At 43.0% G+C, this 12,342-nt stretch overlaps 1 protein-coding gene across 1 annotated transcript in view; it reads left to right on the forward strand.

The window, feature by feature from the left end:
- The window catches only part of LOC142033811 (AF4/FMR2 family member 1-like), a 103,655-nt gene that overhangs the window by 62,544 nt on the left and 28,769 nt on the right, over nucleotides 1-12,342 (forward strand). Inside the window, exons 4-7 of the mRNA XM_075034261.1 lie at nucleotides 3,362-3,406; nucleotides 6,205-6,291; nucleotides 7,078-7,114; nucleotides 7,497-7,548. Of these exons, the coding sequence (XP_074890362.1) occupies nucleotides 3,362-3,406; nucleotides 6,205-6,291; nucleotides 7,078-7,114; nucleotides 7,497-7,548 (221 nt within the window). The remainder of the gene's footprint in view (nucleotides 1-3,361; nucleotides 3,407-6,204; nucleotides 6,292-7,077; nucleotides 7,115-7,496; nucleotides 7,549-12,342) is intronic.

The raw sequence follows: 12,342 nt of genomic DNA on the forward strand, positions 1-12,342 counted from the left end.
AATTACTCAGCATGCAGAAAAGCCCAGCTTTGTAAAAGATGAGGAGTGCTTGGACACTGCAGCTGGGACAGAGTGAAAGGTGTGTGCCTGCCCTCTCCAGGGCCAGCGGGTTTGCGGCACAGGGACTGTGAAGGGCTGCAGACTGCATTAAAAATGACAGTCACAGTCCTACTTGACAGACAGGAGGGTTCCCCAGTGCAGTCAAATGGCACTGAGCAGTAGTGTTGTGGTTTTAGCACAGAAAACAAATTTTCTGTGTGTCCCCTGAACAGTCTGTCATTTTAAACTCTATAGCAAATGTTTCACCGTATATTTGGTACAGGTGTTGCAAGTCCATTTGTGAGCAGCAGTTATGTTTGCCTGTTGCACATTTTACTGATGGTGAAAGTGTCACTGGGTTTTTCAGTCTTAGGATGCAGCAGAATAGCAGAACAGAGATTAAAAATGCCTAAAAACCCATGCTCTTCAGGAAGAGTCTCCAGCAGTGGCATGGATGTGTCCTAACTTAGTGGCTCTGGGAGTAAACTGCTAGCCAAAGATGAAAGCAATCCTGTGAGCATCCCTAATACCTTATGTTCTGTATCTCCAGAGCTGCACATATTTTGGAGGCATGTATTTAAACCTTGTGTCTTAAAAAAACAAAAATAGAGGTCCTTGTGCTGCTGATGCAGGCTTCTGCAGTACTTGTTCAGTATCATGTGTTTGCTTTCCTTTAAATTTTGTGCCATGAAGAGGAAAGTGTTTTCTGCTAAGCCACTGGACCTGTGAAGAACAGCAGTCACTGAACAGTGCCCTTCGGTGTTATGATAAATCCTCCTGATAATTGCACTATAAATACTCATTGTATGTAAACCTGTATCAATTTCAAAGCCTCTTCAGGCCTGTCTGAAAGACCTTCAGGAAGGGATGTGAGTTCTTTGGCAAGGATAAGAGAGGTCCAAACTGGCTGTTACAGATATTCTCTGATTCTGAATTCCACTTTTGTCTTCAGTTATCACCTCATAAAACTTAAGTTTCTGGAATGAGAGAAGCAAACTGATTTTAATTTGTTGCAACTGATCCATTGTAGAGAGAGTTTTTGAATTCTTTGTCCAGGCAGGATCTTGATTGCTTAACCTGTTTTGTGGGAAGGGTTTTTACTGTGGTGCTCTCATGGGATATCTCAGGAGCTTTCTGAAGCGATCTGCTAGTTGAACACTGCTTTTCTGTACAGCAAGACACAAGTTTCTGTGTCTGCTTTTCACCATTTGTTAAATTAAGAAGTAAGTTAGGTGGTTGAGCTACCAGGTTAAGCTTGCTGGGAAGGAAGAGGGATTGCTTTTTGGCACCATGAGTTCTGAAGCGTCCGGATCTCTTGCCATGTGGTAGAAGTTCCCTGCTGTTTGCTCTCCCTCTCCCCTTCTCCTGCCTGCTGTGGGGTGCTTCTGCAAGCCTTGCTAGATCCCAGCCCCTTGCTTTCATTCATGTGACTCATCTGGCCATGCCTCAGCTTCCATTTGTCTCGGGGTGATTAAGGTCAGAAGCAGCTATCCATGCGTGATTTTCTGAAGAAAAGTCAAATCTTTGTCAAATGAGCACTGCCTCGATGAGAGCTTTATGTAGACACAGACAAATGAGGTTGCAGGGAAAAGAGATTCCTCATCTCCTCTTCTCCCTCCAATGTAAATAGTGCAGCATATGGGAAACAGATGAGTGACCTTTCTGCGAGAGTGTTAACGACAATGCTTTTTTACTTTATTAAAGTGTTTGCTTGCTTTGCTGTTTACCTTGTTCTGGGGAAGATCCTTCTGATTGGGCACTGTGCTCGCTGCCCCCTTCCTTTGACATGAGGAATGTCTTCCTGGCCTTTCCCTTTCAGCAATTATGCTGATTGCTGGGCATTTCCATTGAATCTCTTGTTTATGGGCAAGAAGCTGGTCCTGGATACACTTTGCTCCTTATAACTACTCAGCTCTTTGGTTGTTTTTCAATTTCCTTTAATGATACCAGTTAGGAAAGGGTGTGTAAATGACAGGTACTTTCAAAACACATGTCTTGCTAGTAGATGAGAAGCTGATCTGTTGAAGTGAAGCAGTGTTCCCCACGGCCAGGTGGCAGGTCAGTGTGTGGAAGCAGTGCAGGTCCTGCTGTGGAGCATCCCCGGCACCTAGTGCTGTTGGTGGCACTGGACGGAGGGCACTGCTGCTGCATCCTCTCCCGCTGTGCACAGCCCAGGCGTGAGGCAGGGGGGCTCTGTCAGGGGGCATGGCTGGTCGCCCTGGCTGTGCAGTTACCCTCGTCCCCATGTGCCTGGGGAGCGGGAGGTGTTTGCCGTGCTTGTCCCAGCCCCTGCCTTGCCCAGCAGTACCCACGCTGCCAATGCGTGGTGTCACGTGTGTGGAGGGGAGTCTCCTGCCAGGAGCCACGAAGTAGTTCTGCTGATACATTAGAAGCAGATTTATGTGTTTGCACAAGCTGCAATGTCTGCTGTTTGTTATATAACTGGCAAATATTAGCACTGAGTTTTGCTTTGTACTCTTCCCCAGAGCTTCATCGTGCCTGGGCTTGTGAGGCTGGTTGAAGGCAGCTGCAGACGCTGCCCCAGCTGTTTCCTCATCCCCTTCAGGTGGTGTTGGGGTAGTGCCAGGGCACCACCAGGGAGCTGGCCTCCCTTCAGAGGTCCTCACCACACTTGCACTTGGGGAGCCCTGGCCCCTGCCAGACGGGCACGTGGTGGTCACTGCCTGGGCTCCAGCGAAGCAGGTAGGGGAGGTACAGGGGCAGTCCCTCAATCCAGATCCAGGTCATCTGCAGGCTTTTCTAGAAATCACCATGTTGCTCCTACCCGGTGGTACATTCAAGGTTTTACTCTGAACTGTACAAGTTACAATTGTATTGCTTTTCTATTTTTTAATGGCAGTTGATGTTCCCATGAGTCCAAGAGCTGGCATTCAAGGGCCTGGTGCACGATTCCTCCACTTAAAACCACCTCTACTTTGCCTTCTCCAAGCTTAGAGCTTTATACTGTCTTGTTTTTCTGCTGAGTGTACATGGGTGTGTACAAGAACTCAAGTCATGAAACAGAGAATCCTGTCAGCTGAATGAGCACCACTGTTTAATGAGCTCTGTTTCACTTTCTTTCCTTCTCATTCTTAGAATATATCTTCTACTAGAGACTTGAAAACAACAGCCTTTCTAGAAGTGCATTTTTGACTGCCCTTCTGATGTGTCTTTTAATTCTTGCTAGCATTATATTATTAATGGACTTCCATGAAACTTACAGAACTGTTGATAAGCAGTGTTTGATGAGTGCGTCTGTTTGTCTTGTGTCAGTTGGTAAAAACAAAACAAACTCATGCTGCTTCCCTCTTTTTTGTTGTAGCAAACCTTTCCCAGTGATGTCCACTCCATTGAAGAAATTTTGAGGGTAGGTGGTCTTAAATAATAGATCTCTGTGTTTGCTTATATTTTGCATGCATTAAAGTAGTGTGTGGGAAAAAAGTATCGCTCTGCTTCTGTTCTATCAGTGGATGCTGCAATCACTAAAAGTGTGTTTTGGGGTACGCTGTGGAGAAGTAAAAATAAAAGTTAGCCTTGGATACAGCTGGAGTTGTAAGACCAGTCTTTCTATTAGTATGTAAGTGTAATACAGTCTGGCGCAGTCCAAGAGCAAGACTGACAAGTCATCCGAAACAGCCAGAGCTGCTGCTTTGTCAAGTCAGGGGGTTGCCATTACTAAGTGCACTTCCTCCAGAGGCGCTGGACATGCTGCCTCCTGTCCGTGCTGCCTCCTGTCCGTGCTGCCTCCTGTCCGTGCTGCCTCCTGTCCGTGCTGCCTCCTGTCCGTGCTGCCAGCCCCAGCAGCACGGCCCTGAACAGGAGCACACACCTGCGTCCTTCCCACGTGCCTGCACGTGGCACTGCTGCTGGGCTGCTTCTCCCTTGCTGTAATGCCAGTCCATTCGTGCAAAGCTAAGCCAGCTCTGACGCAAAACTGTCTCTGTAACCTTGTGTCAGAGCTGGCTCTGTGAGCCATGCACAGGCTCCTGGTAGCTGGGTCTAAGTACGTGTCACCCATTCACCGTGCACAGTGTGATAATGCACTATGATCTGCAAGCTGGTCATGCTGATACAGAGAAGACAGTTCCTTGATGTCAAATACTGTTCTGAGGCACTGAAATCCTAATGGAGGTGTTTAGTTTCTGTGATTGACTTCCCTCACTGTTGCTTCAGGTTGCAAAATCCTGGTGCCTTTATTGCTCTCAAGAAGCTGTTGTAGGGGCAGTGTTTTAGCTGAAGGGTAGTTCGTTGTGCACAGGTGCTCACTAGCTGCCACGTGCTGGTTGGTGTTGCAGCACAAGTACTCTGCCGGGAAGTACTGCATCCTTTCTTGTTTCACAAAATGTCCTGTTTTCTTGCCTGTTGATAATGCATAACACTATTTTTATAGCAACCACAGGGAAGCATGTACAAATACATGAAGAATTGTAGTGCACTGTATTGAAGAGTTTATCATCTATTGAAAGATTGCACAGCTAGTGAGTGAAGCGAGCAGTGAAGTGAGCAGTGAACAGTGGGAGGGGAGAAAGGAAACGGCAAAGGTGTTAACAACGCGATCACATAGTTACCCAGGTTAGTTGTAGGCTGCTTCTAGTTCTGCACAGAAACCCCTGTAGATTGCTCTGATCCCTGCTTATAGATCCAAAGGTAGCAATGTGGTTTCATTCCCTGTAAATGTTTGCATTTGATGGTACTCCTAATAGATAAGGAAACTAGGGACACTTCTGAACTTTAATATTTGTGCCTTGATGAAAAAATGGCACTTGTAAATTACAACACAGTGGAGATTTTCACACCTCAGTCTATTTGGTGCCAAAAGTACAAAAATGTACTTTGCACTGACAGGTTCCTCATTAATTTCTTTTAAGCCCCTGAGCAAGCTGTGTGTGGTGCATCCTCATCATGAGATGCGTTCAGCATGAACATAATTCCTAACTTTCTGAGCTGAGCAAAGTGCCAGTATTGTGTTACTCTGCAAGCTGCTTTCTTTGGGAAGTTGGCAGGGAATGGTTGTGATGACAGCCACTAGGGATGGGGATGGTGGGTGCACACCTTGAGTACAGAGGTGGTGTTGGACTAAGCAGGAAATCCTGAGATAACTATTCCTGGAAAGGCAGTGAGGGTGGCAGGCCATATGAATTCATTTACTTCTTGGAGTGACTATTATGCTCTTCAGGATTTAAAAACTTGAGGCTCAGGAGCCAAGAAAAGTCTGTCTTGTGTGATTTCAACAAGGTGGTTCTAAATTTCTGACCCCCAGCTTCCCCAAAGGCCTTGTCTAGATTAACCCCCATTAAAGTATTTTAGTGTATGTTCAAGACAAAGATCTTTCTGCTAGGCTTTTCATGTGTGTTTGTTGCAGTGCAAGTCAAGGTTTTAGCACGCTCGTCTGGGCCCAGCTGTGGTGCCAGAAGAGGCAGGCTGGAGGTTGATCTCACCTCCCGAGCCCTATCCCGTGGCCGTGATGTTTGTGCTCTGCTTTCACCTGGACCATGGCTGAGCCCAAGAAGCCAGTAGCTGGTAGTGATGATGGGTGAGAGTAAGGGCAGGGGAACAGGGCAGAAGGATTCCTAAAGACATAGCATATCAGGCGGTCTCTTTCTTTGGTTTGAAACTACATCCTGGAGCTCTGCGTCAAAGACCTCTTGGTCATTCAGGGCAAAAGCCAATGTTTCAGGCAGAATAGCATGGGCAAAGGCTGGCAGTCAGGGCTCTCTGGGTGACGCCCTCAAGCTATGAAGAGCCTTTCAGAGTGTTGTTGCTGTAAGGGGATATAAGAACTTCCATAATAGGAAAGTCCTGCGCTTTGAAAAACCTCAGAACTACTCATGTACGGATTTTATTTACTTTTCCCTTTATTAACTGTGATAGCTGTAAGGCTGAGGCCTAATCCTGCAAACACAGTAAGTACCTAACTCTCTACAGGCTTCACTGAGATTGCTGTTACTTGGGCAATTCAAATATGCTTGCAGAAAAGGAGCAAGTCCTTACCATGGTCTGGCTGCTGCGCTCAAAGGAGGGCTTCTTGCTGCAGTACCATCTCTTGGGTTTATGATCGGGTCGACGAGGACTATTTTGGTAGATCAATATGAATCTCTTTAGCATAAAACTTCACCTGTGTCTATCAGCAAAAATACTGTAAGCCACTTCTCAATCTCTTTCCAGGAAATGACCCACTCATGGCCACCTCCCCTGACAGCTATTCATACGCCTAGTACAGCAGAGCCTTCCAAATTTCCATTCCCAGCAAAGGTAAAACACCCTCTTTTTGCCAGGGCTTTTGATAAATTAGAAGAGAGCTTTCTGGCTCTTGCATGTGTTTTCATCTGATTTTGTCTCCCTTTTTGTAGATAAAGGCTGTTAGGAAAGATTATCTTTAGCAGAATTCATATAAATTAAAGCACAGTGGATCTTGAGTTGCGTAATGGCTGCTTGCAATGCATTGTTTTACTGAGAATTAGATCAGATTGTGCTTCTGAGTAATTGTTTTTGAGTGGGCTATATGGTAGTGTAATTATCTTTCCTCTTTCTTATTTTTTAAGCAAGCTTTGTATTTTTAAAGTTGTAAGATGTTTGAACCAGATGGGGGGATGAATGAATAATGTTTCAATGACTTACACTTTTGTTGTAATTGTGGGCTTCAAATGTGACTGCTTTTCAGAAATATTTTAAGCATCTCATCTCTGTTGCAGCACAAAAAACATTTTATCTTTATTGTCAACAAAATATTTGCTGACTGTGTTAAACAGAAGTGTTTGGCAGCTTTTATAAAATTTTTTTAATATTTCTTCAAAAATGCACATACCACTAATGTGCTAGCAACACATTTTTGGTGGCAGTAGCACGTATCATTTCTGTCCATGCTAAGGTACATCAGGCTAGCTTAGACTATTGGACACTTCAAAGTCATACTTTGACAAGTTAGTAAAAATATTTATTACACTAAGTAACATGTAGAAAACAAATCACTGATATGGTGCTATTGAGAGAGAGCTGATTTATTTTATTCTCAATTTGCACTTTGTCCCTTCTTTCTAGGAATTGCAGCATGTTGGATCTGTAGCACAGAATCAGAGTAAGTAGAAATCCAAAGAAAACACACTGTTATATGTGTATTGATAGATAGTTTTGTGTGTTGTGTGTTAACAGGTTGAAGAGAACATCAAATGTTTACATTGATTGAGGAGCACAATTTCCTGTGCTGCTTTGAACAGTGATGAATTTAGAAGATGTTTAAGAGATTGTATACATTCATTGCCTAGAAATTAAGGCAGCAGTTCAGCAGAGACCAAACAGTATTTTGTTAGGAAACCCCTTTTGGCATGATGAATAATCTCAATGGCAAACAATTACATCCTGGAAGAAAGTGACTTTCTGATCTCATGATCAGAGATCATAGGGTAAAATATGCGACAAGTGAGGCAAATAAAACCAACCGATTCATTTTTGATTTACAGAACAGTATGACGCACCTTCAGAAACGTTGCCTAGTTCTCAACCAAGAACATCGTAAGTAACCAGACTCAGTTCCCATCTCTACTGTGCAGTTACTTAAAAGAACCTGGAATGAATTAAAATTTGGTTTACTTGATGATTCTGAACATGATGGTTTTATCAGTCTGATTTTTCTCAGAAAATTGCAATGCAGGGAATTTTCACCAACAGAAACATTGCTGTTTCATGATTATAATGACAGTGTTAAAACAAAACTGAAGGAAACCCCCCCAACTATTATGTACATGATTGAAGCTTGTTTGCTCTTTTAATCTGTGGCTACTTAACATCTTGTCACACTTAGTGCTATTCAAACTACTAGCAATGCATTCAACTGACATAAATTATAAGGGATACAAACTGAATCTGATCTATTCTGCATATTGTTTTGAAAGCCTGTGAGGCCTAGTAAAGCTACAGCTATGAAAACTGTGAAAACTAGGGGTGACACTTTAAAGCAATCATAGGGTGTAACTTTCTGCAGTTGCCCAAGGAAAAGTTTTCTAAAAAGTGTTGTCTTAATTTTATTTTTATTTAAAAACAAACAAACAAAAACCTTTCATGTGGACTTTCTAGAAACCTCAATTATATTCTAATAATGTTAACTAGTTGCAAAGTGGGGTGAAGATGAAATTTCAGTAGCTTTTTTTAATAGTATATATATTTCTACTTTTCTTCATATATTTCTTCTTTTCCCTGTCATGTTATGTTTTCTCTCAGAAGAAAGCTTCTTAGAATTTGAGTCTCGGTGTAAGATGTTTATCCAGCGTCACTATAAAAGTTTTACAAGGCTAGGAAGGAGTATCAACTAATAAATGAATCGTTCCAATAGAAAATTTTAAGTTGGTGGATAAAATAACTTGGTACTGTCCTTGTAGGTGAAAGTGGCTATCTATCAATTAGGTTAATTACAGAAATTGCTTGAAAGTAGTTTTGTCTGAGCTGATATTAGTCTTTCAGTGTTAACCTGGCCAGATGGCAGCATTGATAGGTTCTGAGTCCCAAGTAACAAACAGAAATCTTTCCATGTCTGGAAGGCTAAGGGGTGCGTGTGCAAGGCAATTGTGGAACCATTAAATGCCTATCAGTTCATGTGATATATAAAGATCTCATGTTACTCCATGATATATTGTTCCATGGAAGGCTGCAAACTACAGACTGCAAAGCTTGCTCCACTTGTTTTGCTTTTCCTTATCATGAACAATTTAGTTAAAAAAAACCCACAAAACTGGGCTAGTCACAAGTAAGAGGAAGAGCATCTCTCCATCTTGGTTGAGACTCAAGTAGAATTTTGCACTCAAGCTCTGTAAGATCTGTAGAACAACGCTTTCCATACTGTTCCAGCATCATGCAGAGGAGCCCTCACTGGCTGGGAGTGTGAGATAGTGTCTTGCTGAGCAGTCAACTACTCCCTAAATCCATTCTTAATTTTTTTTCCAACTTCTTCCACCCCAGCTTGCTCCTCCTGAACAATTTCTGGAAATTTTCACTGCACTATTAAAAATACTAGTTTCAACTGCTCCAGGCTCTGCCTTCCTCCTCAGCTACCCTACAACCATCATCTTTATTTCAACTCTTCTCAGCTGCTTGTAAAAATCCCTCTAGCACTTTAGTCAGTTTTCCAGGCGACAGAGAGATAAGAGACTTTTACTGTAGATAAGAATCTGAAAATACTCCTTTCTTAGCCCAAAGGTCCAGAATTGTAAATTTGGCATGGTACATAGCTCTGTCCTTAGCCAACACCCCCTCTCTGCTCAGTGTCCGTGCGGGCACTTCAGAGTCAGCGGTCATCTACTAGGGACATGTGTGCTTACAATAGATGAAGGCAGTTGAAGCAGGAGGAACAGCGTGGCTTAGTTTTATGTCCAAAATGGAGTCAAGCGAGATTTGCCCAAGGACTACTTCTACATCTTTCCCTTGAACTGATGCATCCCTTCTTTTTTGTTTTTGTTTTCATTTGCACAACAGGGCTTGCTTTCTTTGCTGTTCAAAGCTCATGTGCCTGAAAATTCAGCTGCCTAGAGTAGCTCGTGTTACAGAGTGTAGCTGGCTGAAAACAAACAGCGTTTGTGCTGTTTAATTAGAAGTTGAAATCCCAGTGCATCTGTGTGCCCAAATTAAGCATTCAGCTTTACAGAGCGTGCAAGGGTTTCCCAGATGGCCTTCATTCTTGAATATAGCCCTGAAGTTAGCACCTGGCTGTGCTGGAATGGAAGTAGCCCTTCTTTTAAAAGGGGAGATGCCAAGCTCATTCTTGGTGATGCATCTTTAACCTGGCTGGTGGAGAGGGACCAGCCTGTGCTTTCAGTAGGGTTGTTTGGCAAGCAATATTAATTTTAGTGCTGCTTCTCTTGCTAAAAGAGCTATTTTTACATAGCTGTACAGGGAGATTGATGGTGTGTATATAAGCTGCAAATGAACAGGTCCTGCAAATGAAAACTTGGCATCTATTAACTCCTGAGCTAATTAAAGCCGTAAAAATATTAAAGCAGATTTATTTTCTTTAACTAGGTTACTTAACAACTTGTTGAAACCTTGTTTTGGGGAAACTGGCTTTGTCTATCCTTGCAGAAGTATGACTCATTTAAGACTCATTTAAAGTTTTACTGTTCTTCCTTGATTCTAAATTGAACTTAAGTAGTTACAATGTTCTTTTATGCTGATGCATTTTATTTACTAGCAGCTTAGGTGAAAAAGGCAGTCCTTTTTATTACAAACAGTTAAATCAGATTTAAAAGAAGATCTAGGTAATGTTTCCTTGCATTATCCTCTTATTGCTAAAGGAAATACATCTGTAGTCCACAATTCCTAAAGCAAAACAAAAAAAACCGAAAACACTTTCAGAACTTCTTAGCATCCCTGGAAGTTTGTTCATTATCACCTTTGAAGGACTACTTCCCCTAACAGGTTGGAAAAAGAATTAAAAGAATTCATTGAGATGCCAGTAGACATTTGGCCCAACTGCCCAGAAGTGTGGAAACTGGCTGTGTTGTTGCTGCTATTCTTTTTTCCTTTTTGTGTCTTGGTGGACTGGCAGTAAGCTTCAGCTGTAGCCTACATGTGAAGTTGGTGTGTGCAGGATTGCTGCAGACTGTGTGCCATTTGCCTTCTGTAGGAAATTCAGGGGCCTCGTTTTCCAAGGTGGTGTCTCATAGCGCTTCCCTTCAGTGTTTACTGTAAAAGAAGAGGAAGGAGGTGATTTCCACCAAGAAGGTGTGTAAGGAAATGAGGCAGTAGAAACTGAGAGATGGAGGAGGATTGTCACAGGGGAATGGCAAAGTCAAAATGCCTGAACAAAGAAAGCACGTACGTCTTCACAAGTGTAATCTGGCAGAGCCCTTGTGCACTGAGAACCTCTTCTGCATCAGTGAGAGGTACTCCGGGACTGTGGGCTCAGTACCTTTGCAGGAGGTGTCACCTGTGCAGGAGGGGTTGGCTCTGTACTGGTAGACACAGGAGACCTTTGGGGTTTCTTCATGTTGTCCTGCTCCATGGACAAGAGCAGATTTCTCACTTCTGGTTTGTGAAATTGTTGTTCGTTGTGAGATGGTGGCCACCTTCGGCAGTAAACACGGTCCTATTTCAATGAAAGTATCTCCGTGCATGTCAGTTGCTTTGGTATGAGTGTAAAATAATTTGTGTAGTTGGTGGGGATAGTGTTTAAATAAGGGAATCACTTTTTTATTCAAGGTTTTTACTCCTCTGTTGTCACAGAATCATAAAAGCAAACTGCTCAGAGTCATTAGAGGTGACCCACAGAGCCGTAAATCTTTTTTGCTTTGTTCATAATTTGACATGAAGGCTTGCAAGAGTGTGAGAGTTTCTGCAGGTTTCCTTTTCCTAACAAGCATCAGGAACACTAACTCTCTCCTCACTTTTCCCAGGTGATGTGGTTCACTGGGGATCTTTCGTATTTGTTTTCTTGCTATAAAATGTGTTACAGCTTATTTTTCTTATTTGGGCATGAGAAAAATTTCTCACAGAGAGCCCTTAGTTTGAAATGAGGTTGAAATAAACAGAGTTTTGACCTGATTGATTAAAACCCCTGTCTCTGTTCCCAAGCTTTTTATCCCATTTTTGGAATGACACTTGTGTAATTCTTTGCATTGAGTAGTCGGTCTCCAGCTAGTTTCAAGATTTAAACCACTATACTTTTGAATAGCAAGAGTTTTGCCTGTCTGTTTTCCAACTCCTTTTGGGGTGCCTGCCTCATTGCCAAAGAGGGGGATAGCAATTTGGGAGAACTTCGGGTCCCTCCCCATAAATCCTTCCCTTCCAGCCTTTTGAGGACCTCGGTAATACATTGAAATTGCCAGCAGTAGTTGCCATCTGCAGGCAGAGGACTAAATTATGCTTTTGGAAACATTTGCAGGCAGCCTGCTTTCTACTCTAGCAACAGTAGAACAGAGTTCATGCCTCCCCACTTGTAAACTGCTTTAAGTATCTGAACTGCTCAATGTTACGGTTACTGCTGAGATGTGCAGGAGCATGAATTTCATTGTGTAGAGAAGAAATAGGTGATAGGCTTGACCTTGGCATTTGCTTATGTCTTGTGTAGGAGACCTCAGCAGCAAAAAAAGAACCCCTGTGGCAGAAGAAATATTCGCAGAGAGAGTGAACATGCACAGCTTCTGGTGCAAAGTTGATGCTTTCTGCCCCTTGGGGAGCCAGTGCAGTCTAGTAGCATGCTAGTCTCTTGCTGTACAAGGATCAGACTTCTTCCACCCTGCCCTGCTGTGTTAGTGTGCTAGGTAACCTTCGTTTAGAATTCCGCTCACGGAACTTTGTCTTTGTTGTCTGTAGATGGCA

Source organism: Buteo buteo, chromosome 1 (assembly GCF_964188355.1).
Source record: "Buteo buteo chromosome 1, bButBut1.hap1.1, whole genome shotgun sequence".
Taxonomy (NCBI): Eukaryota; Metazoa; Chordata; class Aves; order Accipitriformes; family Accipitridae; genus Buteo; species Buteo buteo.